The 26,238-nt window shown below is 42.8% G+C and overlaps 1 protein-coding gene across 7 annotated transcripts in view; it reads right to left on the bottom strand.

Annotated features, from left to right (window-relative positions):
• The window catches only part of rbms3 (RNA binding motif, single stranded interacting protein), a 1,363,226-nt gene that overhangs the window by 102,544 nt on the left and 1,234,444 nt on the right, over positions 1–26,238 (bottom strand). For all 7 annotated transcript variants that reach the window (XM_060824630.1, XM_060824631.1, XM_060824632.1 and 4 more), the window contains one exon: positions 2,496–2,602. In XM_060824630.1, the coding sequence (XP_060680613.1) occupies positions 2,496–2,602 (107 nt within the window). The remainder of the gene's footprint in view (positions 1–2,495; positions 2,603–26,238) is intronic.

Below are 26,238 nucleotides of genomic sequence, written 5' to 3' on the forward strand. Positions count from 1 at the left end.
AACACCATCTAGGGAGCTGTTGTCTGCCTGTCTGGCAGAAAGAAATTACAATCATGTGAAGGAGGAAAAACCAAGTACTAAAAAAATGTACAGTTACCACATGAAAATCTCAGCTTTTTAAAGCTATTATAAATGTATTTAGTTTTTCATATTGTTCCTGTAAACAATACCAAATTGCCACAATCTCCACTATCCCCTCAGAAATAAAGTTCTGTGCTCATGACAATCTTTGAGGACGATTATTGACAGTCTCTTTAAGAGAAAGATCAAATTGAGTTGCATACAAGAGGTTATTTTGTGAAATCAGTTTATATATTTTGTTTGGGCTAAGATTCTCAGAACAGTGGTCAACAGCCACTTTGCAGGCTAACCATATTATCTTGTCCTTAAAGTGCACGTGCCTCAGATTAAAAAAATTACAAGCACTCCTCAACAGCTCTCCCTATACTCCCACATCACGGAACTTGAAGCTTGGTTACAGACACAGGGTAAAATGAGCACACCCAAGCAAGTTGTGTAAGACAAGCTCCACTAGATGGCACCTACTTAAATGATTCTGTTGCAGTAACTGAAGCCCTTGCAACGTGTACACAGTGCTGCTTAAAAGTGGAGAAACGCACTTTTAAAAACTTAATCAAGTAGCCACAGAAACCACATGGCTTCAGGTTCAATCTCTGGTCATTGAGGAGAGCAGAATGAAGGCTAAAATGGCTAAAGTTGCCTCTGGGCTTGGGAAAGGAGAAATATCAGCAAGATTCCTGTTCCTGGTCTTTCTTCATCAACTTTATTGGAAAATAGATACAGTGGATGTTACACAAGAACAGCGTTGGGTATTGTTCTGATGTCTCATGGTCAAATATCCTGTTGACATATGTTGATACATATAAAGAAAGTTGGAATGTTATAAAGAATATTGATAAAATTGGTGGTTAACAATGCATTTTAAGAACACATTTGTGATCAACTGGAAGCAGATGAAGTTTGCTAAAATATATTTCAGTTAGGAATCTTAACAATTACCAGAGATAAGAACTGTGCTTCATCCCCATGAACTGGACTCAAAACGAAGTTGTGAAGCAAAGAACACAGTGGAACCCCTTGCATGTGGGAAGGTACAAAAATGTACTTAACTCCAAAGCAGAGTACTGTTCAGAATTGATGTTGGGTGAATACAAAATAAGTTGTCTTATTTCAGGCCATAGAAAATAGTGACTTCATTTCAACAATGAAAGACATGTTTTATCGCTGGTTATTTTGGGAAGTAAAAATATTTTAAGTCTTTACTCTTTGAGAATGAGCATTTGGAAAACTTCTGTTATTTGTACATGAGCAGACAGGCAGTAATATAAATGATGCCTGAAGACAAAATAGTATCATTGGCTTGCAACAACATCTTGCCTTAAAAAAAAATTGGTCATTTGGTTCTTATTCCTGCCCTTATGTGTTTTTTTTAAATGAAAGGCATCTTTAATTTTTCCATGGCAGGAAGATCAACCGAGGTCAAAGAAAAATCTTAATTTTATTCTGTGCAAAATGTATCCTTCAGGATGATCAATATTGGAGATGATTATAATGTACAGAATGGGTGTTTCAAGCACAGGAAAATGTTGCAACTTACTGCAATTTTGTTATCAAAATGACAATCCAGTTCAGAAGGATGTTCTGAAACTTAAAAGGGTTCAGAAAAGATTTAGCAAGATGTTGCCAGGATTGGAAGATTTGAGCTACAGGGAGAGGTTGAATAGGCTGGAGCTGTTTTCCCTGGAGTGTCGGAGGCTGAGGGGTGACCTTATAGAGGTTTGTAAAATCATAAGGGGCATGGATAGGATAAATAGATAAAGTATCTTCCCTGGGTGGGGGAATCCAAAACTAGAGGGCATAGGTTTAGGGGCAGAGGGGAAAGACATAAAGGAGACCTGAGAGCCAACTTATTCAAGCAGAGGGTGGTGAGTATATGGAATGAGTTGCCAGAGGAAGCGGTGGAGGCCAGTACAATTGCAATATTTAAAAGGTCTCTGGATGGGTATATAAATAGTAAGAATTTAGAGGGATATGGACCAAGTGCTGGCAAATGGGACTAGATTGGGTTGGGATATCTGGTCGGCATGGATAAGTTGGACCAAAGGGTCTGTTTCCGTGCTGTACATCTCTATGACTCTTAAATCTGATGTACCTGGTCAGTTAGCCCAGTGTCCCTCTCTTTACTCTCAAGCAGAATAGCAAAAGCTAATTGTCATCAAGGACACTAGCTGGAAAGTGAATCTGCACAGTGATTCTCATGGGTTTTAATTTATTGTTGGTGACAGAATCCCAGAAATGGTTCAGTCAACGGCCTAATTATTAGTCTGCTGGATTAGCTGCTGCTTTCCCTTATATGTACATTTATCATTAGAAATATCCCTTGAGCCAGTCTGAGGAGGGTAGCACAGCTGAAGAATTTCCCAGATCTTCCATATTCTTGTTTCTCAGAAATTCAGACTTAGACAATAACTCACCTCTCCTTCTCTGGGCCACGGCCTTCCATTTTGCGTATATTTGCTTTGATTCTGTCTTTTCTTCTGCCCTCCATCAGCAAATTTGCACAGCAAAGGCTCACTGGGGGCTGCAAAGGCAAACGGCCAAGGCCACATTAGCAACAGAGAAGTGATTATATCAGCAAAAGTACTTTTTGTGTGTGTGTGTTGCTGAATTTGTTTGAAGTACAACTTGTTAAAACATAATCTGAGCCTCTTCCTGTTAGGTGCCAACAGCAGTGTGCGCTGCTTAAACTTCAAAACACTGGCAAGGAGTGCAAGAACTCAGATTATTCCACACCCGCAATTGACAGATTCCAGCACATATTAAAAAGATAAGGTGCCCCATAGGCCAGACAAGGGTTACCCACCTGTGTTTCTGGATAAAGCCCCTTATCTGCTGGCGTTACCAGATGTATTGTATGAAAACAATTCCAATGTCTTTGAGCAATACCACTTCCTACACACTTTCAAGTTGTACTGCTCTTTCACAACAGGAATATTCTGAGTTCAAGATTATTCAGCCATCTGTAGGAAACAGTTTATTCTTTTTTCTCCCTCCTCATTGTCACATGATGATAAATCATATTTTATAAAATAGCTTTATGTCCGCAAAATCAAAGAGTGTTTGACTCTGAACTTTTCTCACATATTCATGAAGCTGAAAGTCTTAATCATTCATCTCCCTGAAACTGTGAATCATGAATATTTTTTCATTCCACTTTGATAATCATATAACGTCTTAGAAATACAACAGCCTTTTCCTCTCTGTTTTATAAATTAGCATATGGACTAAATTGCTGGTGACTAATTTGGCTTTCTAAATGTAAACTCCACCAAAGCACTCTGCAAAACAGTGAAATACCGCAGATAATTCCACTTTGGGAACATGTGCCTTTCCTCCATTTGTTTACAAATACACCGCAATTATTTGAATCACTTCAAAGCGTACCACTTCAGGGCAGCAAGTCAACATCAGAATTACTGGTCCTGACCCTGATCAGGCCTGGGGGTTGGATGGACAGCAGTCACAATCCATGACCTTCCCTGATGGATGTGCCCAATTAGTAGCAGTGGATGTTTATGGAGGTGGCACCCTGAAAATGTGGGCGCAAATAAAAGGCACCAAGACTGCAGTGTTTGTGGCAGCCATTTTGATTCAGCATTGCAAGCTCCAGACCGCACCCCCCCCCCCCCCCCCACAACAAGAGGGGCAGAAAGGTAGAGCCTGCACAGAACTGTTTCAGTTTTATTGTTGCAGCCTTTGAGGTGTTCCTGGATTCTGTTGGTTAGAGGAGGGTCTCCTGTTCGAGAGAGCTGCAGGGGGTCAGTGATCCAACCACACAGAGCAGACCTCCAGGGGTCATAGAGATTAGAGGCAGCAGAAGTGTCTTGTGTAGGAATTGGCTATAATGTCATAAAACTTTACAATCCCAATAGAGTGGGAACAGGCCATTCACCCCAACAAGTCCTCACCGACTTACCCCCTACTCTATCTCTACTGAACTGCACATTCCCAGATAACGTGGCAATTCACCTAAACAGCACATCTTTGGACTGCAGGAGGAAACCAGAACAAGTCCACACAGACACATAGAGAACGTGCAAATTTCACACAGTCACTCAAGGCTGGAATCGAACTCAGGTCCTTGGCATCGTGAGGCAGCAGTACTAACCACTGCGCCACTGTGCCGACCCTCAGAAAACATCCAAAAACCTTCTTTGCTCTGGCAAGGTGACCCTCATCCAGCACTCAGGGATCACAACCTGCAGTAGGCACACTAGCTCAGTGCCTAAAGGTACATGGTGCTTCTTTTCATTTGAGAAATATGTGCTCAGATTGCTGACTTACCCCTCTACAATACCCAAACCCCTGTTGAGGGCTTACACTAAGATGGCTTTGTATATAAATAAGCAATGTTCAAAGAGGCTAGCAGCACCTTTCTTCTCTCTGTTTTATCACTGACAAGGAGACAATGGACATAATTTGTGGGAGACCGCAGAAACAAGAGGAGAATACTGTATCTTAACCCCCTCAGATAGAGCAGTGAAAGGTAGGCCTGCAGGAACGAAGAAGGGATAGAAAGATGGGACTATCCTGAGGAGAGTGCAAAAGATTGAGGTCTCTGGGTGACTGGAGAGGAATGCACTCTTCCCTCCCTGAAAGCACAGGCAAGGCCAGACCCTGTAGAGTTTCTGATGTCACAGGCTGTCTTCCAGGAAGGACCTGCAGGCGGCTGAATGGGCTTATCCACTCCGTCTGCTTTTCCTTTTTCTCTTCTTTTCATGCATTTTATTTGATTTAGTTTTGCTTTTATTTCCTACTGACTTGCTTTCTGGGGAGAGCTTGGTTATGTTCGGAAGCAGCTTCGCCAGGTCGGGAGTGTGGCAGCAGCTGGGAGCTCGGAGCAGGGAGTTTGGCAGTTGGTGGCATTGCGCCCTCAGCCCCATCCCACTGCCCACTGTGGTTTGGAACGTGGCAGCGGCTGGGGGGAGGAGGGGGCCTGGATCAGGACTTTGACAATCGGACAGCAAGCCCAACACAGCGCTTGGGGGAGGGGGGTGTGGGTAGGGGTGCTGGAAGAACATGCAGCCCAAGGTCTCTTGGAGAGTGGGCCAAAGCGGTGGAGATCGAGCCCTTGTGGAGAGTGCAAGCCCAGCATGGCTAAGCACTTAAGAAAGATTGTTGAACTTTTAATTTTATTTCTTTATTTTTCTATTCTGTATCTAAGATTTTGTACCTAGCTACCTTTGTACCCAAGATGGTGCCAGGAATGGTGACATTGTTCATTTTTCACTGTATTTGTATACCTCGCTACTTGATAAAACAACTTCTAATTCTAATTCGATTCCTCATGATCTTTTTGTGCCTCTGCCTGTCTGTGTTGGATGCAAGCAACAGAGAACAGTCACTCCAGCCAGAGCACCATAAGCATCTGAGGCAGCAATAGTAGCACTGTCACATCATACAAGCCCATCCTCCATCAGTGTAGGCACACTCACCTCTGTGCAGCTTTGTACATGGTTAGAAAGGGCAGCAATGGTTGGCAGGGATGACACCAGTGAGCAGAAAAGTAAGGCAGTTTTGGGCAGTGCCCCTAGGAGAGATGGCACAGAGTCAGTCAAGCTCATCTGGGTGCAGATGCAGGATTCTGGAACTACAAGAAAGGAGACTCCATTTTGACCAGCAGCACCGAATGCGTGCTGTGGTAGTGCGGAGGTATGGGATAAGGAGGGTGGAATTCACGCTGTGTACCAGCACGGATCAGGGCTTTGAATACCCTGAATAATCCACCGAGAGATAGGCCAGCTCCATGGACAGCCATGTGCCCTGGCATCCCCAGAATGCAACACGCTGGAGTGTGGACTGCACAGTGATGCTGGTGAAGTGAAATTGAATGGGGTAGATGTCAATTATGCTCCTGTTGATGCATCACCCCAGTCTGCCAAACTACCCTCCGATGGCTGGGACACTCATTGACAAAGATGGAGAAGGATCCTCCCATAGGTGGCTGAATCATCAGCATCTGCATTTTGACCCTACCCCCACTCCAGCTGGGGAACATCTTCATATGGACACCTTCAGTAAAAGGATAACCATCTTAACTTCAACCTCAAATAAGTGCATCTACCTCACCTAACTTAACATGGGAGGCAGTGTTTTCATTTCACTTGTAAAAGTGCAGTTTACTATTATTTTGCTAACATTTCGTATCTTAGCAGGACTTATACACTTAATGGTAAGGTCCTGGGGAGTGTTGCTGAACAAAGAGACCTTGGAGTGCAGGTTCATAGCTCCTTGAAAGTGGAGTTGCAGGTAGATAGGATAGTGAAGAAGGCGTTTGGTATGCTTTCCTTTATTGGTCAGAGTATTGAGTACAGGATTTGGGAGGTCATGTTGCAGCTGTACAGGACATTGGTTAGGCCACTGTTGGAAAATTGCTTGCAATTCTGGTCTCCTTCCTATCGGAAAGATGTCGTGAAACTTGAAAGGGTTCAGAAAAGATTTACAAAGTTGTTGCCAGGGAGAGGCTGGGGCTGTTTTCCCTGGAGAGTCGGAGGCTGAAAGGTATCCTAATAGAGGTTTACAAAATTATAAGGGGCACGGATAGGATAAATAGACAAAGTCTTTTCCCTGGGGTCGGGGAGTCCAGAACTAGAGGGCATAGGTTTAGGGTGTGAGGGGGAAGATATCAAAGAGACCTAAGAGGCAATATTTTCACGCAGAGGATGGTATGTGTATGGAATGAGCTACCAGAGTATGTGGTGGAGGCTGGTACAATTGCAACATTTAAGAGGCATTTGGATGGGTATATGAATAGGAAGGGTTTTGATGGATATGGGCCAGGTGCTGGCAGGTGGGACTAGATTGCGTTGGGATATCTGGTCGGCATGGACGGGTTGGACAGAAGGGTCTGTTTCCATGTTGTACATCTCTATAACTGGCCACTTCCCTTCCTCTATTAAATTGGACTCTTTGGCACCTCTGCCTTTATGACCTCTTTAAAAAAAAGCAAGAAAAAAAAACCTTTTTTAAACTGACAGCAACGTCACACTAACGAGTTCTGGAGAAGACCAGATCAAGTGTATTTGATGTTCACAAGATGTCAAACTGTGCTGTTAATGCTCAGAAAGAATCAGAGGTAAAGAGGTCCCTGGCTGTGCTGACTTTGATGGCTCTTGGCAAGGCCCCTGTGAGAATTGCTATGAGATGTGTGGTCTTCTGCGAAATGTGGTTTAATCACAGTGGCTGCCTGCTGAGATAGGTGCAACCTCCTGTTGCACTCCGTCAGTGATATGTCCTGATAGTTTCATCATCAGCACTGCACACAATGCTGGGGAATGGTCCCTATTGCCTTTCTACTGTCTTGTTCCAACCCTTTGCCTGCCTCCTCCCTAAAACTCGATGCCTGTTGCTATGGATGTTCATCCTCATTGTTATTCATCCCAACTTCAGGGAAACTTAATCCTAGGTTCATCCGCTGGATCCCTTGCATGCAGCTTCACTGATGATTATTACTGGATCTCTTAGGATGCCCATGAGACTGAGAGAGTCACCATATCTTTCAGCCTTACCCACTTTCTGTGGCAGAGAATTCCCAGGGCTCATTGCTCCCTGAGTGAGGAAAGTTTTTCTCTTCACTGGTCTAAATGGCCTACCTCATATCCTGAGACTGTATCCTCTGACTCTGAACACTCCAGTCTTTGGGAATGTCCTTTCTCTGTTCACCCACCCAATCCTATTAGAATTTTCTATGTTTCTGAGAGATCTCTCCACATTCTTCTAAACTCCAGTGACTCCGGTCCTAACATGCATTCTTGATGAAGGGCTTATGCCCAAAATGTCAATTCTCCTGCTCCTCAGATGCTGCCTGAGCTGCTGTGCTTTTCCAGCGCCACACTCTTGACTCTAATCTCCAGCATTTGCAGTCCCCGCTTTCTCCTAACCTGCATTCCCTCTACTTTTCTTTCTAGCCACACAGGCCTCTATGGCCCATGTGCAGCAGTGACTTCCAGAGGCGGAAGTCAATGTCATGACTGATGTATCAACGTCAATGCCAGTGCGGGACCATGTAGCTTTGAGGAAACACTGATCCAGTTTCTCGTCACACATCCATCCTGTCATTGTAGGAATCAGTTTGATAAACCTTTAACAACAACAAAAACAGAAGCTCAGCAGGAGTGGCAGCATCTGTGAAAGGAAATCAGAATTAATGTTTCGGGTCTGGTGACTCTTCCTCAGAACCCTTTGTTGTACTTCCTCCATCGCCAGAACATCCTTCCACAGATAAGGAGACCAAAACAGCAAGTGTGGTCTCACCAATACCCTGTACAATTGCAGCAAGACATCCTTAACCTGCACTCAAATCCTCTCACTATGAAGGCCAACATACCATTTGCCTTCTTCACTACCTGCTACTCCTGCATGGTCACGGCCAGCAACAGGTACACAAGGCACCAAGATCTGACTGCACCTCCCCCTTTCCCAATCTATCACCATTCAGATAATAAATGTGCCTTCATGTTTTTGCTAATGAAGTGTCCACAAGAAGTCAAACTCCACATTTTATGGCTCCTCTCATGCATTTGTCCACATTCTCAACTTTTTCAAATCACACTGAAGCATCCTGCATCCTGCTCAGGGATCACTCTCCCATCCAGCTTTGTGTCATCTGAAAACCTGGAGATATTGTAATTAGTTCCCTCATTTAAATCATTATTATGTATTGCGAATAACTGGGATCCATGTATTAATCCCTGCAGTACCTCAATAGTTGCAGCCTGCCACTCAGAAAAAGACCAGTTTCATCCTACTCTTTGCTTCCCATCTGCCAAGCAGTTCTCTACCCATGTCAGTACACTATCCCCAAGCCTAGGGGCTTTAATTTAATTTTACATGCTATATTTCATTTCACATGCTCCTGATCCATTCTGTAACCCATGCACCCAAACCAACATTCCAATCAGCTCAAACTCTCATGTGGGCTGGTGGCGTGAATGATCATGCGTGGCCCCCTCCAGACTTGCCCTCATTAGGACCTAGGAATCCTGTCAATGTGTCTTTTACAAGGTCTGACAAAATTACAGCAGCAGCACTCAGACGTTGTAGCTCTCTCCTTGCTAAACTTGATTTCAACATCTCACAGTCATTGATTAGACATGACTGTCAAATCACCGGCCTCTTCTCCTGGTGATTGTTCCAAAGCCACAACTTCTACCAGACATGCAAAGGATTGTCTTTCAGTGGTCAAACTGACTGGCTTTCTTGTGGCACAGTGGTAGTGTTCCTACCCCAGGTCTGGGAGGCTTGAGTTCAAGTCCAATCTGCTCCAGAGGTGTGTGATAATATCTCTGAACAGAGTGATTAGGAAAAACAGTTTCATTGTGGCTGACTTTACATACTGCAACAACAAAAAGCATACACTGGGTAAGAATAAAGAGCAAGAGGTAACTATTTAAGGTGTTGCACTACTGGTGTTTAACAGCGTTTGCAGTGCTAACATTATGAAATTGTCATAAACAGAACAAAGTCATATATCTGTTGACTGCAATACTTGCCTTCTAATTTGGAGCACCCTTTGGGTTAATTCTCGATTGACTCTGACCTGACCTTCCTCTGAACATTTCCTCTCCAAATACCATGTTTCAATCAGCAGCTTTGAGATAATAGTAATCCTCCCCGAAAGGAGCAGTGTTCTGCTAGTGCTGCACCCTTGCCCTCTCAGACACTATTTTATAACTGTTGCCCAAATGAGCATCCTGTTGATAACTGTAACCCAAAGTAAATCTCTCCTCTCTCCATAACCAAAATCCCCTGATCAGCGGCCATTGTTTGCTACTCATCAATTAACTTCTTATCCATCCCCATGATTATCCTAAATCTCCACAGTTTTGAGGTTAATTAACAGTCAGTCAAATGGAACTTAGTAACACGCTTCCAGAAGTCTCAATAGGGAATATTTCAGCCCCTTTTGTATATCAAGGAGGCCAAGCAGCTTGGATTGTCACTTTCAGAATGGCAATGAAAACGGTTCTGAAAATTTTTGTTTGTTTCAAGTTTATTTTTGATAATTGACTCGATAATTCTGCACAGAAATGACACAGATGGCTCTGTGGTTGCCTGTCATTTGATCAGTCTTCTAGAATTTTCTAACCTGCTGGTACCTTCTCAGTCCTCGCCCGTCTTCCTCATCACAATGAAAATAAATGCCTCACAAATATCATTCTCAAGCTTCGCAGCCTCTTTTTGTGAATTTACATCCATCTCTGGAAGCTGATTTGTTGTCTTTTACCTCCACTGTCTTTCCAGGATTTCCATTTCATTTCTATTAATTTTGACCACTTAAAACCGATTTGGGGAAGAGTGTGTTTCGCATTATCTTCTCTTGTGCCTACTGGAAGTCAGTAATCATTTGCATTTATTAAGATGCTTATGACTGCCCTTTAGTGTTCAGGAAGAATTAACTTATTTTTATTTATGATTCATGTTTGTAGTGATGCTTAATTTTTCTGTGTGTTTCCTTAGAATATCCAAACATAAAAATAAGAGGAATATTTCCCGTGCCCAACTGGACTGTATCCCATTCACTTAGATTGTGGCTGAACTGCCACATCAACTCGGCATTCCTGTCAGAGCCCATAATATTCATATTGGCACAAGCTATCAATCATTCTCAAGTCCTGAATGTACTCACTGATGAGTACCAATGCCCTTTGAAATAACGATTTCCAAAGATTTGAAGCCTTCTGAAATGGCTGAACCTTTATTCTGAAACTATGAGCCCTAAATCTAGAATCTCAAACGTGTTGAAGAAGCCTCTCAGCATCACCTCATCACGTCATCAAAGAATATTTGCTTTAACAAGCTGATCTTGTATTCTTTTCAACTCAGTGCTTAAAGGCCAATTCTGCTCAATCTCTCACAGGTCAGCCCTCTTATTCCAGGAATCAATCCAATAAATTTTCGTGGCACCCAACCTAAGGCCGGTATACCCTTCCTCTTGTAAGGAGACCAAGCCTGCACTGTACTCCAGCTGTGGAGAAAGTGAGGCCTGCAGATGCTGGAGATCAGAGTTGAGAATGTGGTGCTGGAAAAACACAGCTGGTCAGGTAGTATCCGAGGAGCAGGGGAATCAACATCTTGGGCATAAGGAAGGGCACACTCTTGACTCTGATCTCCAGCATCTGCAGTCCTCACTTTCTGCAGTCCTCACATAAGCCTGGCTTATGCCCGAAATGTCGTTTCTCCTGCTCCTTGGATGCTGCCTGACCAGTTGTGCTTCTCCAGCACCACATTCTTTACTCTGTACTCCAGATGTGGTCAAAGCAAAGCCATTGATATGAGTTCCTTACTTTAATGCTTGTTACAATCTCTACAGTGACTAATAACTTTTGAAAATAAATTTGAACCTTCAGTTTACAGTTAAACCTGTTACTGAAACAAACGAGCAGGAAAAACCCATTGATTAAACATTGCTCCTTTTTTGTAACATTTATATATTTTGAACTACAGGGAAGAGATTTTCCATTTACCTTTTACTCTGACTGAAAATCTCCTTGTGTGATTTAATTTTTTGTGTCTTTAAGTGGTGTCACAAAGCTGGTCCCTTTTTTTCTTAAAGCTGTTCCTTTTCTCAAGGATAATGTGTCCCGGAATTTTTCAGAAGGGTCGTAAACAGACTGTGCTCCGATTAGACTAGCTTAGTACAGAGATGAAAAGATTTTGAGAGGCCTTTTGTTTATATGTAAACAAATGAGACTTCAGACCAAAGTGGTCATGTTTTAGAATTGACCTGTATAATGAAAGGGGCGTGGTCAGCTCTCTAGCTGAGCAGGTCAGTCCAGAACTAGTTGAGAGTTCAACAGTGAGCTGTGTGGAAACAAGCTCTCTCTCCTTCTGTCCTTCTAACCTAAACCTGTAAGCATTTTTTTTCCATTTTTTTATGAGTCTTTAAGGGTTATTGCTTAGTGGGACTGTTGTGCATATTCGGAACAGCATAATTAAGTCTAGTTTGGATAGACTGAGTTCTGTAGGGGTTCTTTATTCTGTTCTTTGTGTTTTCATCGTGTAATCTTGTGAACAAAATTTTGTCTGTTTTAAAACCTGTTAGTTAATCTAGCTAACTTATTTCGGGTAATTTTCATTGTACACTAACCAAAACAAATTGCAAAGTTGTGGTCTGGGGCTACTTGCTTAAGAATGCTTTGAGTGGTCTGGCCTAGTCCATAACAGTGGACACTTCATCTTTCAAACAATTTAAAATTATTCTTAACTCTATTTCCTTTTTAAGCTTCCAAAGTGTGTCACTTGTGGTCCCGGAAATGTCTATGAGGGTTATGCTATATACTGCTTCCCACTAGTCTCAAGCGAGGCAAATCTTCTAGACTTCTTAAAATTCTCATTAATTCAGCCTTCAATCAGAGCCTGATTTCCCACCACACAGAACACAGAGGAACAATTCAGTATTATCTCTGCTTCAGGTGTCAGACTGACTGCTTCGATTTCCCGTTCTCTGCCTGGCAAATGTTGACAGACCACACCAAATTACAATCGCTGTATATGCACAATGTTCACGGATTTGTAAGGAAACCAAGCAACTCATCTCAAAAATTACTTGCTCTGCTATCTTTCCCATTGCAATATGAAATACATTATCCTTATATTTGGGTAGAATTGCTAATTAGCCAAATTCCTTTCATCTGAAGAAAAGGAGCAAATTAAAGCACAATTGTTTAAAAGCCAATACCAATAACACAATGATCCCAACTTCCTTTCATCTGAAGAAAAGGAGCAAATTAAAGCACAATTGTTTAAAAGCCAATACCAATAACACAAAGGTCAGATTTGGTAGGCTCAAGGCCCACTCATTATTTTTTATTTCAAAAATATATTTTACTCATAAAAAATACATCTTTGATTCAGATCTATACTCTTTTTATTTATAGGCGAAAAATTAAGTCTTTGATGTCCACCATACTCGATATGTACAGACAACCTCTTGGCCTATAGCTGAGGTGACAGCAGGGCCAAATTACCCATCTTATTCATCAGCAGAGGGACCTTACACGGTGGTCTTTCCTCACCATGCCTTGGTGGCAGCTGCCCCAAGCTTCAACGCATCCCTCAGCACGTAGTCCTGGACCTTGGAATGTACCAGTCTGTAACAGTTAACGCCTTCAACTGGAAGACCAGCAAGTTTTGGGCAGACCAAACAGTTGATGATCCTCCAGGCACAGTTCATGTTCATCTCAGTGTGCAGCCTGGGGAACAGACTGTGGAGCACAGCATCCCACATCAAGCAGATACTCAGGGCAAACACCCCTGCATCCCTCTCCAGACTTCCTGTGCATAGGCACATTCCAGAAGGAGGTGTGTGACAGTCTCAAACCCTCCACAGCCCACTCATAGCTTACTCAGAGAAAACTTGTTTTTTTTTAAATTTCAAAAATATACCTTATTCATAAAATACTTTGATGGTCTATACAGTTGGACATGCCATACATATGTAAACATTCCATTTGTTTGCATACTGAAACAGTGTAATCATTCCTATTTACAGGTCTGTACGATTACATTTTTAGCTGAGGCGTCAGCAGAGCCCAACTGACTGCGTGAGCCCCCTGTTCTTCTTTAGGCAGGCAGATGTTACACAGTGGTCTTTCCCCACCGCGCCTTGGCGGCAGCTGCCCCAAGCTTCAGCGCATCCTTCAACATGTAGTCCTGGACCTTGGAATGTGCCAGTCTGCAACACTCAGTCGAGGTCAACTCCTTCAGCTGGGAGATCAATTGGTTTCGGACCACCCAGAGAGCATCCTTCACCGAGATGATGATCCTTCAGGCACAGTTGATGTTCATCTCGGTGTGCGTCCCGGGGAACAGGCTGTAGAACATGGAATCTCACATCACAGCACTGCTCGGGACGAACCTCGACAAACACCACTGCAATCCTCTCCAGACTTCTTCTGCGTAGGCACATTCCAGAAGGAGGTGTGTGACAGTCTCTTCCCCCCCGCAGCCACTTCGAGGGCAGAGTGCGGTGCAGCTGAGAATCCGGGCGTGCATAAAGGATCTCACAGGCAGAGCCCTTCTCACCACCAGCCAAGCCATGTCTTGGTGCTTGTTGGAAAGTTCTGGCGATGAGGCATTCTGCCAAATGGCTTTGACAGTCTGCTTAGGGAACCACTCGATAAGATCCGCCCTCTCCTTTTCGCGAAGGGTCTCAAGGACATTACGTGCTGACCACTTTCTGATGGACTTGTGGTCAAAGGGGTTTTTCTTTATAAACTTCTCCACGAAGGACAAGTGATATGGAACGGTCCAGCTACTCGGAGCGTTCCGTGGCAGCGAGGCCAGGCCCATCCTTCACAACACCGGGGACAGGTAGAACCTCAGTACGTAGTGACACTTGGTGTTTGCGTACCGGGGATCCATGCACAGCTTGATGCAGCCACACACAAAGGTGGCCATCAGGGTGAAGGTGGCATTGGGTGTATTTTTTTCCCCCGTTGCCCAGATCTTTGTACAGCGAGTCCCTTCGGACCCGGTCCATCTTTGATCTCCATATAAACTGGAAAATGGCCCGGGTGACTGCAGCGGCACAGATTCTGGGAATAGGCCAGACCTGTGCCATGTATAATAGCAATGACAGTGCCTCACACCTGATGACCAGGTTTTTTCCCGCGATGGAGAGCGACCGTAGCTTCCATCTGCCAGTTTCTGCCTCACTTTGCTGATACGCTCCTCCTGAGGCTTGGCGCACGCCCCAGCCCCCCGAACCAAATACTTTTTTTTATTTCAAAAATATACTTTATTCATAAAATATTTGATACACTGTACATTTGGTAATGCCATACATATGTCAACATTTACATGCACAGCTCAGAATTTTCATTATTACATACAGATCTGTGCATTTCTCACTCACATATTGAGCTGAGGCGTCAGCAGAGCCCAAATGACTGCAGGGCCCCCTGATCTTCTTTGGACAGGCAGATGTTAAACGGTGGTCTTTCCCTACCGCGCCTTGGCGGCAGCTGCCCCAAGCTTCAGCGCATCCCTCAACACGTAGTCCTGGACCTTGGAATGTGCCAGTCTGCAACACTCAGTCGGGGTCAACTCCTTCAGCTGGAAGATCAACAGGTTTCAGACCACCCAGAGAGCGTCCTTCACCGAGTTGATGATCCTCCAGGCACAGTTGATGTTCGTCTCGGTGTGCGTCCCGGGGAACAGGCCGTAGAGCACGGAGTCCCGCGTCACGGCGCTGCTCGGGACGAACCTCGACAAATACCACTGCATTCCTCTCCAGACTTCCTCTGCATAGGCACATTCCAGAAGGAGGTGTGTGACAGTCTCTTCCCACCTGCAGCCGCTTCGAGGGCAGCGTGCGGTGCGGCTTAGAGTCCGGGCGTGCATAAATGATCTCACAGGTAGAGCCCTTCTCACCACCAGCCAAGCCATGTCTTGGTGCTTGTTGGAAAGTTCTGGCGATGAGGCATTCTGCCAAATTGCTTTGACAGTCTGCTCAGGGAACCGCTCGACAGGATCCACCCTCTCCTTTTCCCGAAGGGTCTCAAGGATGCTACGTGCTGACCACTTCCTGATGGACTTGTGGTCAAAGGTGTTTTTCTTCAAAAATTTCTCCACGAAGGACAGGTGGTACGGAATGGTCCAACTACTCGGAGCGTTCTGCGGCAGCGAGGCCAGGCCCATCCTTCGCAACACCGGGGACAGATAAAACCTCAGTACGTAGCGACACTTGGTGTTTGCGTACCGGGGATCCACGCACAGCTTAATGCAGCCACACACAAAGGTGGCCATCACGGTGAGGGTGGCATTGGGTGTATTTTTCCCCCCGTTGCCCAGATCTTTGTATAGCGAGTCCCTTCGGACCCGGTCCATCTTTGAACTCCATATGAACTGGAAGATGGCCCGGGTGACTGCTGCGGCACAGGTTCTGGGAATAGGCCAGACCTGTGCCACGTACAACAGCAATGACAGTGCCTCACACCTGATGACCAGGTTTTTTCCCGTGATGGAGAGCGACCGTAGCCTCCATCTGCCCAGTTTCTGCCTCACTTTACTGATACGCTCCTCCCAAGACTTGGCGCATGCCCCAGCCCCCCCGAACCAAATACCCAGCACCTTCAGGTGGTCGGTCCTGACGGTGAAGGGGATTGAGGATTGGTCGGCCCAGTTCCCGAAGAACATGGCCTCGCTCTTGCCTCGGTTTACCTTGGCCCCCGAGGCCCGTTCGAACTGGTCACAAATGCACATGAGTCTGCGCACGAACAGCGGATCCGAGCAGAAAACGGCGACGTCATCCATGTACAGGGAGGCCTTAACCTGCAGGCCCCCGCTGCCCGGAATAGTCACCCCTCTCAGGCTCGCATCCTTCCTGATGGACTCGGCAAATGGCTCTATGCAGCACACAAACAAGGCAGGAGAGAGAGGGCAGCCCTGCCTGACTCCAGATCTGACTGGGAAGCTATCTGATTCCCACCCATTGATTGAGACTGCACTGATGATGTTGGTGTAGAGCAGTCTGATCCAATTGCAAATTCCCTCCCCAAAGCCCATTTTGGAGAGAACATCTCTCATATACCTGTGTGATATCCTGTCAAAGGCTTTCTCCTGGTCCAGGCTGATCAGGTAGGCATCCAACCCTCTGTCCTGCACGTAGGTGATCGTATCTCGGAGGAGTGCGAGTCTCTCAGCGATCTTCCTGCCCAGCACAGCACAGGTTTGGTCGGGGTGAATCACCGACCCCAGAGCAGACCTGACCCGGCTGGCGATGACCTTTGACAGGATTTTGTAATCCGCATTCAACAGTGTGATCGGTCTCCAATTTTTGAGTTCCTCCCTCTCCCCCTTCCGCTTGTAGATGAGGGTGATGATGCCTTTCCTCATGGATTCGCTCATGGTACCCGCCTGAAGCATACTGACATACACCTCCAGCAGGTCCTGGCCAATCAAGTCCCACAGAGCGGAATAGAGCTCGACCGGTAAGCCGTCGCTTCCGGGAGTTTTATTCTTTTCGAAGGACTCGAGGGCCTTGGTCAGCTCGTCCAGAGATAGCGGCTGGTCCAGCCTCTCGCGTGTTCTGTCGTCTAAGACCTCCGTGATAGACGACAGGAACGACTGGGAGGCCGCGCTGTCGGTCGGCTTCGCGTCATACAGACTGGCATAGAAGGATTTACTGATCCTCATGATGTCAGCCTGAGATGACGTTCTCTGTGTCTGAGCAGAAATACTACATACTGACCTCTCAGCCATGCATTTCCTTGATCCCTCCCAAAGAATACACCGTTACTGTCAGGCAGACTGCAAAACTGTTGACATGACCTTTATTTACCCGAAATTTAAAGCGAGGAGTTCCAAAATACAAAAGTCTGATAAACCTCACCACTCTAACATTCTGCAAACCTTGTTTAGTGGCATGGAAGAGGACAAGTGCAGCCAAATGCAGAAAAAGAGAGTTCAGCTAAAGATTTCCTGCAGCAATCAGAGAACAGTGGTTCAAGTGACAGCCAATCAGAAGAAATTATGGCTACCTGCTGATTCGATGCAAATAGTCTTGGCTGCAATGCCACTCTTGAATTTTAATTTCCATATCTTTTTGCTTTTGATTTCTTTTTTTTAAACCTAAAAATTGAATTTGAAACATACCTTAATTCAGCCTCTGATTGCAATTGAAGTTGAACTTAAGTCATTAATATCCTCCTTGTAACAATGGTTATCGTGCTATTTGCCTTTCTCCTTACATACCTCTCCCTGACTAAGTTCTCCTGTCTAAATGTTATCTGTCCACTTTTCCAAAGTTCCTCTATTCTTCTTAGTGAACACATCCTATTGCAGCCACAATGGGTCAAATCTATATTTTACACTATATCAAATCTGTGATTCCGTGATCTCCATTTTATCTGTAGGATTTTCTCTGTATTCTCTCTCTTTATTTCACTTTTGATGTGTTAATCCACTTCAGGTCATCCTTATTTACTCTGAGCTCAATTCTGCACGCTCAACATATCTGTGGCTCTATTGCAGGTTTATTGAACAAATTTCCAAATTTTGTTGCTTAATTTATTTGAAGCTGGTCTTTTTCAACTTACAGTTAGCATTTGCTGGCTCTGAATCCCAAATGGTGTACATGGCTCTCTTTGGCAGACTAAAAGCTTGGCCTAAGAGATCAGTTTTAGGTAGACCTTCAAGGAGAAGAGGGAGTTAGAAAGACAGAGATTTAAGGAGGGAATTCCCACAATGCACTACTGACAATAATGAGGCAAAGAGACAGGGAGGTGTAGGAGGTCAGAGTTCTCAAAGGAAAGTAGGACTGGAGAAATATACAGATCTAGAAAGAGGTAACGTCAGGATGAGATTTAAACACGAGGATGAAAATTTTAAATTTGATGCACTGGAGAAATAGAAGCCACGACTAATTCAACAAACACAGTAGAAGCATAGGTGAGTAGGATGTGTTGCTTGATGGGATAATAGATCGAAGAATGTAATTCATGGAAACAGACGAGGGGAGAATTGAAATGGTCAAATTTACAGATAATGAAGGCCTGAAGGCAGAACATGAGTTGAAGTAGGGCAATATTACAGTGGTAACAGTCGGCTTTCGTGGCAGACTTGGATGCATAAGGTCAGCTTAAGATCAAGGAGCCACTCAGACTGCAACAATTTGACTCAGAGAAGCTGGGAAAGGGGTTCATGCAATCACCTGTGAAGGTACATATTTTGTGGCAGGAATTGAAGCTGTGAGTATGACCTTGACCAGTTCATCTGTAAATCTCTATCCTTCCAAAATAAATGGATAGTGCCTGCAATCCATTAAGTAATGGACTCTCTTGAATACTTTTATGGGGTTTCTTGCTTCTTTTGTCTTTGTTTGTGGTGTTGGAAAAACACAGCTGGTCAGGCAGCAACTGAGGAGCAGGAAAATTGGCGTTTTGGGCAAAAGCCCTTCAGCAGGAATGAGGCTGAGAGCCTCGGGGGTAGTGAGATAAATGGGAGAGGAGTGGTAACTAAGCATTAACTAGCTGATATAGTGAAAGGCATCAGCAGAATCTCCATCTGAAGCTCTGCACAACCACTCAGGTACACCAACGTAAAATAAATGAAAATACAGATGTTGTCCTTGTTGGATTGGTACATTTAATGCTGCAAAAGGATCTTCATGCTAATTCAACAGAGGTGAATTTTTGGAAAATTCTGAGAGCCAGGGAATACCATATTACTTACTCTGAGGAATGACACAAAGGTAACCGGATGCGAAGCAGGATTAATCACCCAATGGAACATAAAAATTAATAAATGGAAACCTTTCAACTAGCTAATGTGCAATGAATTTACAAGTCCCTTAAATACTAAGCATGCTCAGATTAGCAATAGAATAGGAGTCACAATGGTCATTGATGTAACAGCAGCTAATCAGGCGAATGTTCACATGAGGAAATTGCTCATCAATATATGCACCATATTGTACATAATTCTCAACCCTGCAATGTTTCCCCACCTCCACACAACCCAGTCTCTCAATTATGCAGGCACTTTTCTGTTACAACACTTCTGTGAAGCCAGAATACTAAAACGTCATAGGCTATTTATTGTGCAGCCAGCTAAAGACACTGACAGCCTCAATGTCACTAGTTGGAATTCTGCCAGCTGTCCAGCCTGCATTACACCAGCACAATGGCATCTGCACTAACCACTGACACTTTGAATCTCTGTGGTACAGGCCTGATGTAGTAATTAGAACCCGTATTAGCCTTCAAACTTGATTTCCATGGAAGATTCCAAGCGTAGGAGGCATTATTTTGTTTCAGTAATCGTTTGTTTCAGTGCATTTTGCTAGACCGATCCATTGACTCAATTCAGTGAAATCAGTTGCAAAAGCTGATTTCTCAGTTAATAAAGACACATTTACAGTGCTCACAAAAAGAACTAATAACAGATTGCAACATTAAAGGCTCTTTACTATTCTCGACTTTCATTCACACATTTGACCACATGCTTTGCTTCAAAAATACATTTAGGCTGGACAATCACCAAAACTCAGATCAAAATTTCCAGCATATTCTACAGATTTCTCACTACTGGTTAAAAGATTAACATAAGTGCCAGTGATACAAGCACGAAAAGTCTGGTATCTGATTTATTCCTGTAAACTTAATCTCAGTGGGATTTTTACTAAACTAAAGGCTTGTGAGCTAATCAGAAGGATTACGTGCCAAGGTCTGATTTATTCATACACTTAAAGGACCTGATTTTCTCCTCTATAAATACAGGTTTAAAAAAGAACAGGCCTGTTTGGACTAATGCAATTTGCAACTGCGCCCATGTTTTTAACTTCAGATCTGTACACACCGAGGCTGTACACATGTCCATTCAAATACACCAGCTTCAAAATACATTTGAAGCTGTATTGGACACTGCAGAAAACAGAGGTTTCCTGTTCAAAGCAAGGATTGAACGTTGGATGTGTAGTCCTGCAAGGAATATAACGCTACCTGAACTACTTCATTCCAGGGCATGCTTTCCAAGTACACACTTCTGACGGAGATTCTCTTTTGCCAGACCGACAGATTATGCCAGCAACTTGACAATATTTGTGACAGGAAGGCAGAGATCTGTGCCAGCACATTCAGAGAAAGCAGATGCCTGCAATTCATTGGGTGGAACGTTGCTGAATGTAAACCTTTTCTCAAACAAAAATGGAAGGACTTGAACTCATTCAGTAATTGTAGTGTGTACTGCAGGAACGATCAAAGCAAGCTGGAGTAAAGATGAAAGCACAGACAGAAGATTTGTGCCTCCTTTTCACACCAGTCGAACATCTGCCACGTCATGTTTGACAAGTTAGATCCATCCACCAGCCTTTTGTATTTGAATAGTTATTTTTGCCACAAATGAAAAGGCTCTATTTTCATTAAGTAAGCTGCTCGCCTCTAATATCTAAGGCATGTCCAAAATGGCCCTTCAGTCAGATTTAAATACCATACATCTTTTTTGTTTGCTGCAGTGGAATTTGATGCTGTCATGAAGTTGTTCTGCATTGTTAGATTAATACCAACCAAGATCAATAATTGAACCAGCTCCTATATTCATTCCCTTTCTTAAGAATGTTCACCAGATTTGGATTAAGTTCAAAAACTCTAAGAGAGCAAGAGTGGTGTATGGCACAAGAGTAAAATGAGTGGATCTTGAGCAGACAATACATTTTGCCTTCCGCAGTATTTCTCTTTCTATTGACTTCAGAATGGTGTTAAATGAGCTGCTGATTTGCTATCACTTTCATTGTGATAATGGCATTGACTAATCTTACCCCTCCACCAATTTGCTTTAATTATTTTCCTTCAATTATTTCACAGTATGTGGCATCACCAGCTACATCCTAACTGCCCTTGAACTGAGTGACTTACTAGGCCATGCAGGCTTTATTTAATCCCAAACTTTATTAATTAAATTCAAATTTCATGAGCTGCAATGGTGGGATTTGAACCCATGCCCCCAGTGAATTAATCTGGGTCTCTAGATTATTAAAGCAGCAACAATATCACTAGGCTGCCACCACCTCCCCTCCCTTTGACATCTGGGCATTCTTGCTCTGCTGCTTTAGGGATAACATATTCTGGTAATGTGGTTATAGTGCAATTGAGGATATGATACCATAAGCTTGCATTGTGTTATAAGCAGGAATGTGAGGTTATAGTGGATACTCACAGGCTTGAAATAGGAAGGGTGTGAACTACTGCATTTGTGCACTCAAAGACAGAGATAATCCCTGCAATCCTGCTGAATGTTCTGTTAGTTAAAAAAGCTGGCTTAATTTTAGTTCCTAACATCCAACTCACAGGAGACAGTTACATTCAATTTTCTTCATATCATCTTTAAGCTGATGGACAACATTAACCATGCGAGGTGGATGCAGTATAAGATGCTGCACTGTCCTTTAGTTCAATAATCTCTTACAGGCCTTCAAACTAACATTCGTCCAATTATGTATTTTCTTGTAAATTGAATTGATAATTATCATACTATATTAATTCCTGACTTGCAAAGCCATGAACTTATGTCACAAGTTCAATATCAGCCAGGTTTGGAAATTGATGCCCTTGGAAAATCCTAATCTCATGGAGGATGGTACATCAGGAACAAGGGCGAAGGTGACTTCTTTTAATTGGAATCATTATAAAGGAATAACTGGGAGCATCTCGCTTTAAGAGTTGGAATAACAAATCAATCATCTAAAAATCATTTCAAGCAGCTTGAGAGACTAGCAAATTAACAGGGTGCAGGCTAGATAAGTGTCGGAATAGGGTTTTCAACAGAGACAGCAAAAGATTACACAAAGTGAAACAATACTCTCTTTCAGAATGTCACCCTGCTGAGCCTGGTTAGCAGAATAATGACTGCATAATTGGAGCTCTATTGTTGATATTTTTACCATGGTTACAGTCTTCCTGTTTATATCTTGAAGGAACTCTGTAAAACCTGTAAGTATTAAAGCCCAGACAAAAGTACATATTAGTAAACAAAGCATTTTGATGTGGGTATGAACTCAAAAAGAATTTCAGAACTGTTACAATAGTAGAATCTTCAAAATACAAACAACTCGGGATTAGACAGTGTCCAAATCTTTAAAACATTCACAACTTTCAAGCTTTGCACATTTCTAATGTTTAGTTTTTACCACTATTCTAGTGCACAAAGAACCAATATATTTCAGATGCTTGTGCTGCACTGCTATGCTGAAATAGATGCATTATTATGTGCTAACAGCTAACTAAGAAACAACAGTTGTCATTAAGCGTACAATATTAGATCCTTTAATGCACATAGGACATTCAATCAAGCAGTCAGTTATGCAACCATTCAAAGCAAAAGTACCAAACCTAAGAAGGAGTTGTCTTTATGAAATCTATAGCAAAAACACAAATTGCAGGATAAGCTCAGCAGGTCTGGCAGCATTTGTGGACAGAAATCAGAGACAATGCTTTCGGTCGAGTGACCCTACCTCAGAATGGAAGGAGTCTAAGAAAGGGTCACGTGACCTAAACTGTTACCTCTGATTTCTCTCCACAGATGCTGCCAGACCTGCTGAGCTTATTCAGCTATTTCTGTTTTTGTTTCTGATTTACAGCATCCTCAGTTCTTTTGATTTTTATTTTTTAAATCTATGTTTCATTTAAGGAGAGATAACAACTCTAAGCGATCTCACCAGCATCATCTTATGTGCAAGTAATGTAAATTGTGCATTTCAGTCAAATTCTCATAATCAAGTTGCAACTTTTATGATGACATGGCTCCTTTAAGAAGCTAGATAAAAGGATTCCTGTTTCCTTTAATACAGTGCACCGAGATTAATTAGTATGAGTGACATACCAGTTATTTCTGTGGTACAGCTGATCAAAGATGCATGAGAATTAACTAACAATTCAAAATTGTGGGAAAGCCCATTCAACAAAACACTGTTCAGCTTTTAGAATGTTACCCTGGTTTGTTAGTTGATTGATACAACTAACAAACAGTGGAACAGTGAAAAGACAAAGCACAAAGATTGAAAAGTAACTGTATGAAGGATGGTTTCAAACTGTAAGAAAAAAAATCAATCTTTTGTTGGCATATGATTTTTCTTTTTGGTAGTAAAAAATATAAGACATAGAAAATGTTCCATTTTAGCAGATTACTGATATTTTGGTCAGAATATATCCTGGTAATTATTGTTACTCTTTCACAATAGATGGAACGTTCTACTGTATGTTCTCATCCATTCAGTAGGAGATAAGCCAAGGCTAAAATTTTGTAATGGATAAAGGTAAAATGTGATTTCCTCCTGTGTGTTTCAGATCCACTGAGAATGTGGCTTCCAAATCCAAATTACTGCCTTTCAGCTGAATTTTCGGTGACTGCAATTCCACAGATAAATTGCTCTGTGTTTTCAAGCATAACACACGGCAGAGTTCCAAAAGCGGGATTAAAACCTCTCCTCCTTGCCTAATAGGTGGGAAATTGTTTTCAACAGGCAGTAAGTATTTAGACGAAAATCAATTTGAAACCTGAATACAGATAAGCTAATGTAACAAAATACAAATGTATGTCCAATTGAATCCAACTTCACTCCAGTGACTATCAATTTACCATGACTGGGGTTAGGCTTGCTTTCTGATTTCTTTAAGTTCAACACGTGTACAGACAGCACAAACCTGAATTAAGCATTTTAATCTGCATCAGTTTCCCTTACTTGTGCATGTTTTTGCTCTGTATAAATGTTGGCTGTGATCGTTCATGTCTTTGTCATTATTGTTCTCTTGCATGTTCTAGACTTCTTTTGTGATGGTTGATGAATACAGAGATTGGTAAATCTTACTGTGTTTCGAGGTTAAATTTATCCAGTTATGTTTGACAGGGAGTACAATCCCAGTACATTGGCAGGGCGAAGGTGGTTTTGCTTTGATGTACATTGAGGTCCAACATAGAATAAGGCCAGACAGATTGCACCCAGCCACCTACAACCAGATCTAAACAGGAAAAAAGATGTGTGACACTAATCCTAAGTAGGTGGTCACTCTCCCAATCTTGATTAGATTAAGCTGGGAAGGAGAACAATCCAGAGTGGCTGCGGTATATTGGACAAATATAAGTGCACAAGGCACTAACAAAGGAGCTTTATTCTATTCCTTAACCAGACTCTAACTTAGCTACAAAGTTTTCAATACTGAAGCAATTTTTCTCCCCAAAATGTTGCATTAAACATCATACCGTCACTCAACTTGACAATTCTGACCAAAATAACATAAAGAGATTCTTAAATTAAAGACGTGATGGCCAGTCCATAGGATTTAATTGTAATTTTTGTACTGACTCATCTATGATTCACATATAAATGCAGCATAAACTAATATTGCAATCTGGTCTCTGTCATGGTGTCAACATTCACTTTTCAATTAGTTGGCCAGTTTTAATGAGTACATCCGTGATCATTGAAAAACTTGACATGCCAGGATGCATAAAGGACCACAATCCTTATTGAACAGATCTCACAGCATCATCACATGCAGTGTAAGTCCTCATCACCATCTCATTCTGGGTCGCCTGCAGGGTGGCATCTGTGTTAGGTACAGCAAAGAGCCACATCAGCTGCCTGTTACCACTGCCCGTAGGTGAAAGGGACAAAATGTCAATAGAAGTTATAATCAAAGCATTGGTAGTTAAAGTGGTGAGAAATTTTCATTGTTCCTTTTTGAAACACTAAGTAAAAGGGAGCTCAGGAAACTTGTTTTATTGTACACAGTATCATCTGAAACTTGCAAACTGGTACAGGATGTTTTTCACTCGCTGATCAAATAAATTCCTTCACTATGTGCTGGTTCTTCCTATAATAAAAAAGGAATTGTGTAAAGTTGCCTCTCCACAGGCTGTATGACAGACAGATCTCTAAATATCTCTGAATCAGATAATTACAGTAGTCAGCAACTCTGCAGAGTGAACTTTCAAAAAGGAAACACTACTTTATTCAAGAGAAACGCAGTCCAACAAAATGACTAAACACACTATCGAACTAGTCTCCCTATTTGTGCCAATTCATTGCAAGCAAGCTTGGCAACTCCAACCATCAACTGTCTGAAATATAACTGCATGGTAACCTTTGGAGATTCCTTTCCCTATATTATCTGGAAAGCATTGCAGACGTTGTATTGCTCTAAAACTGTGAGGTGCTAGTGGCTAAATAAAGAAAGAGAAAGATTTATATTTATACAGCGCCTTTCATGACCTCAGGATGTCCCAGAGCACTTTATGGGCAATTATGTCCTTTTGAAGTGCAGTCACTGTGTAATGGAGGAAACATGGCAGCCAATACACAACCACATTCCCATTAACAGCAATGTCTTTACTTCCACAGCAATGTGATAATGGCCAGATTATCTGGTTTTGTGATGTTAAGTCAAGGATAAATATTGGTCAGGACATGAGTGATAACTCCCCTGCTTTTCTTCAAAATAGTGCCGTGGGGTCTTTTACATCCACCTGAGAGAGCTGACAGAGTCTCAAGCTGTGTCTCGTGAAGTGGAAGTAAAGACATAACATAAAATGAAGCAAAGCGCCTTCTCCTTTAGTCAGTCCACAACACCACTGAATAGTTGGCTCTGAGTATTACACAGAGGTACTGCGCAAAAGGAAAGGAATGTTCTCAACTTAAGAGCCAAACTTCTAAATATCAGC

Source organism: Hemiscyllium ocellatum, chromosome 5 (assembly GCF_020745735.1).
Source record: "Hemiscyllium ocellatum isolate sHemOce1 chromosome 5, sHemOce1.pat.X.cur, whole genome shotgun sequence".
NCBI classification, from domain to species: domain Eukaryota; kingdom Metazoa; phylum Chordata; class Chondrichthyes; order Orectolobiformes; family Hemiscylliidae; genus Hemiscyllium; species Hemiscyllium ocellatum.